The sequence below is a fragment of the Nicotiana tomentosiformis genome, chromosome 9 (genome assembly GCF_000390325.3).
Source record: "Nicotiana tomentosiformis chromosome 9, ASM39032v3, whole genome shotgun sequence".
NCBI classification, from domain to species: Eukaryota; Viridiplantae; Streptophyta; class Magnoliopsida; order Solanales; family Solanaceae; genus Nicotiana; species Nicotiana tomentosiformis.
The window spans coordinates 18,469,641-18,476,855 of NC_090820.1; the positions used below are offsets into that span (position 1 = coordinate 18,469,641).

Here is a 7,215-nt window from a genome sequence, read left to right on the forward strand (position 1 = left end):
GGGGTTTGATACCCTCAAAACCAGATTTAAGACTGTTACTTACCTCAACCGCGTAGAAATCCTACTCCAAAATGCCTTTGCCTCACGAATCGGCCTCCAAATGCCCTGAATCTAATCACAAATAGTACGAGATAATCAATATTGGTTACAAGGATCAATTCCACAAACAAACTACAAATATATAGCCCAAACTCCGAAATCGGCTCAACCCGCCCCTCCGGGTCCATATCTCGAAACCCGACGAAAGTCACAAAACCCAAAATCCATTTACTCACGAGTCTAACCATACCAAATTTATCAAAATCCGACCTCAATTGCCCCTCCAAAACCCCAAAATTAACTCTCCAATTTCCAAGCCCTAATCTCCCAAATCTCACGTAAAACACTCACCAACTAGGTGCAAAATCTGTGCAGAAACACCATTATTGAAGATAAATAGGCACAAGAAACTTACCTCAATGATTACTCCAAAACCTCTCCCAAAATCCCCAAAATCCGAGCTCAAAAATGATGAATATGGTGAAAAATCTCGAAGTATTCTATTTATAGGTTCTGCCTAGACTTCTCGCACATGCGGCTCCATTTTCGCATCTGCGGAGCCGCATTTGCTGGCAAAGCCCCGCTTCTGTAGAAAAAAATCCCCACACACTGCCTCCGCTCCTGCGATTAAGTGACCGTATCTGCGGTCTTCGCGGGTGCGGGAACTACATCGCACCTGCGGTCCATACTCGCACCTGCGCCCCTAAATCTGTTTCTGCGACCATCGCAGGTGCGGGAATGCCATCTCACCTGCGTCCTCTGCCCAGATCCTCCTTAGACGCATCTGTGGCTCCTCCTTTGCTTCTGCGGGCTCGCACCTACGGTTCCCACTCCGCAGGTGCGGTTACACCAATAGCATCAGCTTCAGCTACAATTCTTCAACTCCCATCAAGCCGTTAACCACCCGAAATCAACCTGAGTCCTTCGGGACCTCAACCAATCATACCAACAAGTCATATACCCCATGCGAACTTAGTCTTACCTTAGAATCACTCAAGACAACATCAAAACATCAATTACACCCGGATTCAAGCCTAAAGAACTTCTAAACTTTCAAATTCCACAAACGACGCCAAAACCTACCAAACCACGTTCGATTGACCTCAAATTTTACACACAAGTCAAAAATGACACCACGAATCTATTCCAACCTCCGAAAATCCAATCGGACCCTGGTATCAAAATTTTCACTACTGTCCAAAATCGCTAAAATTCCAACTTTTGCCAATTCAAGCCTAATTCTACTACGGATCTCCAAATCACATTCCGGACACGCTCCTAAGTCCAAAATCACTTAACTGAGCTAACAGAACCATAAAAATTCAAATTCGAGGTCGTTTCCCACAAGTAGATATCAGGTTGACTTTTTTCAACTTAAGCTTCCAATTAAGAGACTAAGTGTCTCAATTCACTCCAAAATCACTCCGGACCTGAACCAACCAACCTGGTAAGACATAATACAGCTATAAAGCACAAAAGAAGCAGAAATACGGGAAACAGGGCTATAACCAGCCGGGTCATTACATTTCGGCTTACCTAATAATACGATAGGCGCCATTACGACAGGTTGAGATTTGGGTCGTGATATAAACTTTTATTTTCCCTTCCCTAGAGATGTTATTGATATAACTAATAATATATATCTTCTTTCTCATTAATCCCACCAAGCATGGTGCCTCTATATGGGGTATTATACCTTGCCAGCTACTTTATTGGGTCCTATTATTATATAACTTTGAATAAGATATTATTTTTGTTTTATTCGTTATTTTTATTAGTCTTTATTATCTTATCGTTTGACCGACATTATCATCTTACAGTTTCTTCCTTAATTTTATCTTATCCCGCTTTCACTATATTCTCTTTTTATGTCCCTTCATTCTTATTTCACGTGTCCTTATTATGTAGAGCCGTTAGGTCGAAGCTCATTCTGGAATCATTTCCGCATGTATGAAACAAAATATAAGAAGGGGTAATATATAAGACAAAGCTAAAAACAAAATAATAACACACACAATACGATTAAATGGCTCCAAAATAAAACTTGCAAATATTATTTGCACTTTATTCACTAGTGGAAACAACTGTCCTTATTCATACAGTAAACAACTGGCCAAGAAGGTTAACTAGCTGATGCATAGTAGTAGTGCTAATTAAGCACTAGCAGGCTAACTCGTTCACTATAAAATGAGGTTAGGATTAAGTATAAAACCAGTAGGACCTAAACCGACATTAATAAGACCGCCGAAACCGCCAATACCGGTATTTACAATTCTCAAGGATGATGCCAAAAGCCCAACAGATGGTAAGCTCGCGTTACATGTTGAGAGTGGAGTTGCAACTACTAAACGACAGTTGGACAATAGCAATGGCAAAGTATTTACACGAGAATCTACCACCAAGGAAAATACTCCCGATCCATTTGTTATTGTACTTGATACCACATTTCTTGTTCCACACCTCAATTGCACTGTTGCATCTGCAAAGTTAAATGATGTTAATATTATTTACGTAATTAGATCAACTTTGCATTTTAGCTGACATGTTGAAAATAAAATTAATTATGTAAATAAAAATATATTATCTCACACTTTTTAGACTTTTAAATGAAATGATCATACAGTTCAACATCCTGAAACGTCTTATGATCGGGCCATATGCATCTTATGACTGCGAGTGTAGGATTCATTCGCCTCAAGTTACTCTATATTTATACCATCCTCACCCATTGTTATGAAAGGATTAATAGATGTCGTGTTATTTCTCTTACACTTCAAATCATTAAATCTGCATAAATATTAAGAAAGTTTACTTGTAGTTATCTCTTGGATCATCTGACCGTGTGTATATACTCATATATCATAGGTTAATAATGCCACTTACGACATCTATCATAGGATTTAGTGTATATATAGAGCTAATTTATTATTCGATTGGGGAGAGTTCTCTTTTGGTATATATATATATATATATATATATATAAAATAGGTCTACGTACAAAATAAAAAACTTACTAGAAAAAACTTGGGGGGTGAGTCCGTTGATGACATCTAAATTGCCGTTAACGCTACAAAGTACAACCCCACTTATACGTATTGAAACAAGTTGGGCAACAACAGCGGGGGATGCGATTAATGCAGCCAAAAGGAAAATCATGAACATTTTTGCTAAAGCCATGGCAGTTATTTTGATATGTGATAGTTATTGCTGTAAGAAATTGTGTTGCTCAATTAAGGTGTGTGCATGACTAATTTATAGTAAATATCATCGGCTGAAATTTCAAAACCCCTAATCCACTTGTTGTGAAAGTGGATTATAATGTTATTACGTATATATTTGAATGAACTAATTGAAATTTTAAAAGCCCTAATCCACTTGTTCATTGCTATATGAGATATCGGTGGTCACTCTGGCTATAACTACATACAAATGATGTAAACTTCAATAATCAATAGCAGCACATCCTTTACTTCTAAAATTTACTTACATTGAAAAATAATTTATGTTTGGCAAATTATTTTGAAAGTATTTGATAAACAAATTGTGTTTGGTCATGTAATAACCCGATAACTTAAGAGTGAACTTTAAAGTTATTTTGTTAGTTATAATTTATTTAATTTTTATAGGTATTAATATGCATGTACATATATTTTTTTAATTGAAATTATTATTTACATAGTATGAAGTACCTAGAACTAATACTTGGTTGATGGTCCGATTAATGATGCTTAGTCAAATGACAATTTAATAATTACTATATATAATAATAGAGTGGGCCAAGCCCATCAGTCTAGTTACATGCAAGACCTAGAAGGGAGAAAACTAAAGTAACAAATACTATGTGAATAATTAAATTTAGATAACCAAGAGAAATTCACTACAATGTAAGAGGGCTTTTCGGCAGTGGCATGGAATCTCTTGAACCGTTGGTGGCGTGAACTTAGAGTGCTAGAAATAGTGAAATATTCTTGCAAGTTACAACTCAACCGTGATAGCAAGGTATAGATTTTATTTTATCACTATAGCTGTATTTTTTGAATTAATCTAGGAGAGATATTATTAGTTCTTTTTGTTATAGTGACAAAGATCGAGTTGGGAACAAAGTGGTCATAACAAACAATTTGTAAGGCCTCGAAAATATAAGTATAATTTAGTAATAAGAAACTTACTATTTAGTTAAGGGTGTACATGGACCGGGTTGGTTCGCTTTCTATTAAAATTAAACCATTTATATCGGTTTGCATTGGTTCGACTTTGTCGGGTTTCCAGTATGTTTTTGTTATATAAATTTTATTTTATTTTCTTTTGTTAAATTTTTTATATGTATATATATGTCTAGTAAAAATTTAAAAAATATAATAAACATATGATCTATTAAAATAATTTTATGGGAGAATTTTTTCAGTAACATATAATAGTTATTTTTTTAACGTCTCACAATAAATTTTTCTTAATGTACACTTTCAAGGTTAACCAGATTTAATAATTAAATATAAAAATTAATATGATACCTAAATTATTTTCTATTTAATTTTAAATTATCGAAATACCACTTCAAATTCAAAAAAGATATACGAATTTAATAGATCTTGACATATTATCACGACCCAAATCCTAACATGTCGTGATGGCGCCTATCGTGATATTAGGCAAGCCAAAATTTTCAAAATTTAACAGAAGATGAATAAAAGTAGTTTTTAAAAAACAAAATTTTCATAAACGGAGTAAAAACCCAAAATACAAATGCGGAAAGAACTCCCAAATCGGGGTGTCACTAAGGTCATGATCATCTATACGTCACAAGTCTAGAGAAGAAATGTCTATGAAAGTCTGGGTCAAATACAATAAAAGAAAATGATAAGGAAGGAGAAACAAGGACTGCGAACGCCAGACAGCAACCTCGAAGTCTCCAACGATCAGCTGTGCGAAATATCAACACCCACCGTGTCCAGAAACACCTGGATCAGCACACGAAGTGCAGGGTATAGCGTGAGTATAATCAACTCAGTAAGTAACAATACTAAATAAAGAACTGAAAGATAGTGACGAGCTACATAATTATAGTTAAATTTCAGTAGTCTCAACAAAGAAAGTAGACATGCTTTCTAATCCGGCAATTTAAGTCAAATCAGTTTGTACATGCCAAGTTCAAGTAAAAAACCAGATAGAATATCTCTCAGATGTTTCAAAAAAGTGACATATAGCAGCCAAGTGCAACAATAATGAAGTCAAGAGCATTCTCTCAGAGCAACAGTCACTCCATCTTTCTCAATAGCTCAGCACTCAACACTCGTACTCAGTAGGTACATGCGCTCACTGGGGGGTGTACAGACTCCGGAGGGTCTCCTACAGCCCAAGCGCTATATCCGCACGGACAACTCACGTGCTGCACGGACAACTCACGTGCTACAGTATAAATATCTGGATCCGCACAGACAACACACGTACTATGGTATCAATATCTCACAATCAGGCTCTCGGCCTCACTCAGTCATCAACCTCTCTAGTCTCACGGACTCTCTGAAATCAGGAAAATCAGCCCAAAACAGAAATGATATAACGTATCAACATGGAATAACAGAGACTGAGGTATGATATGCAAGTAAAACAATGACTAAGTACAAGTAGCAATTAGCAGGTAATTCAACAGGTATCACGGCCTCTACGGGTCCCTACAATACCAACACATAGCCTAAACGTAATTTCTAACATGATTTACAGTCTAATTTCTATAACACATGGAGAGCATATAACTAACAATAAGTTATTCAACTTTACAGTTCCATGGAATGGACCAAGTCACAATTCCTACAGTGCATGCCCACACGCCCATCATCTAGCATGTGCGTCACCGCCAAAACAATCACATAACAGATAATCCGGGGTTTCATACCCTCAGAACCAAATTTAGAACTATTACTTACCGCAATACGAGCCAAAACTCTACTCTAATACGCCTTTGCCTCGCAAATCGGCCTCCAAATATCCTGAATCTAGCAAAAAGCAGTATAATACAATCAATACGGGCTAAACGAATCAATTACACAAGAAAAATAAGAAATTATGAATCAAAATCCGAAATCAGCTTCAATCCGGCCAAGGGCCCACGTCTCGAAATCCAACCAAAGTCACAAAACCCGAAAGCCCATTCAACTATGAGTATAACCATAATAAAGTCATCAAAATCCAACACCAAATCGACACTCAAATCCCCAAAATCAACTATCTAAATCCCTAGCCTCAAATCCCCAAATTACACCTCAAAAACACACCAACTAGGTGGGAACATCAATGGGGAAACATAATTATTGAATATTTTTTACGACAAGTGACTCACCTCAAGAATCCCTTCAAACTCTCTCTAAAAAAGTCGCCCAATTCCGAGTTAAAAATATTAAAATGAAGCCAAAATCGTGAAACCTAGCATTTATATGTTTGCCCGGTCAAACCGCACCTGCAGTCCAAGAATCTGCTTATGCGGTCCTGCTTTTGCGGTGAAAAATCCGCTTCTGTGGAAGTCACTAATCCCAACTACCTCTGCTTTTGCGCAATCTCAGGTGCGGAAAACCCATCACACCTGCGACCTTTGCTGACTCCCTTCAACTCTGCACCTGCGCTCCACCTGTCGCACCTGCGGCAAAGACCCTCGTAGGTGCGATCACATGAGCAGAAACAAAACATCAATTGCTTCTCAAACTAAATTCCAAGTCCGTTAATCACCCGAAATCAACTCGAGGCCCCCGGGACCTCAATTAAACATGCCAACAAGTCCCAAAAATATTATACAAACTTAGTCGAGCCTTCAAACCACCTCAAACAACATCAAAAACATGTATCGCAACCCAATTCAAGCCTAATGAACTTTGAAATTTCCAAATTCTACAAATGATGCTGAAACCTATCAAATCATGTCTGATTGACATCAGATTTTTCCAACAACTCACAAATGACACTACGAACCTACTCCAACTTCCGGAATCCCAATCCGACTCCGATAGCTAAAAGTCCACTCCTGGTTAAACTCTCTAAAAATTCAATTTTCGCCATTTCAAGCATAATTCTACGACGGACCTCCAAATCACAATCTGGACATGTTCCTAAGTCCAAAATCACCTAACGGAGCTATCAAAACTCCATTCTGAGGTCATTTACACAGAAGTCAACATCCGGTCAACT

General features: G+C 37.3%; 1 protein-coding gene across 1 annotated transcript; it reads right to left on the reverse strand.

Annotated features, from left to right (window-relative positions):
* Nucleotides 1-2,066: 2,066 nt before the first annotated feature.
* LOC104110513 (phylloplanin-like) lies at nt 2,067-3,276 on the reverse strand. Its single transcript, XM_070185946.1, has 2 exons — nt 3,054-3,276; nt 2,067-2,518 (listed from the first exon to the last, which is right to left on the reverse strand). The coding sequence occupies exons 1-2, from the start codon at nt 3,214-3,216 to the stop codon at nt 2,220-2,222; spliced, it is 462 nt and encodes a 153-aa protein (XP_070042047.1). The 5' UTR covers nt 3,217-3,276; the 3' UTR covers nt 2,067-2,219.
* Nucleotides 3,277-7,215: the final 3,939 nt, after the last annotated feature.

Coding starts and splice junctions, on each gene's coding strand:
- LOC104110513 (XM_070185946.1), bottom strand. CDS start 3,216: ATGGCTTTAGCAAAAATGTTCATGATTTTCCTTTTGGCTGCATTAATC. Junction 2,519..3,053: donor CACCCCCCAAGTTTTTTCTA/GTAAGTTTTTTA, acceptor TTAACTTTGCAG/ATGCAACAGTGCAATTGAGG.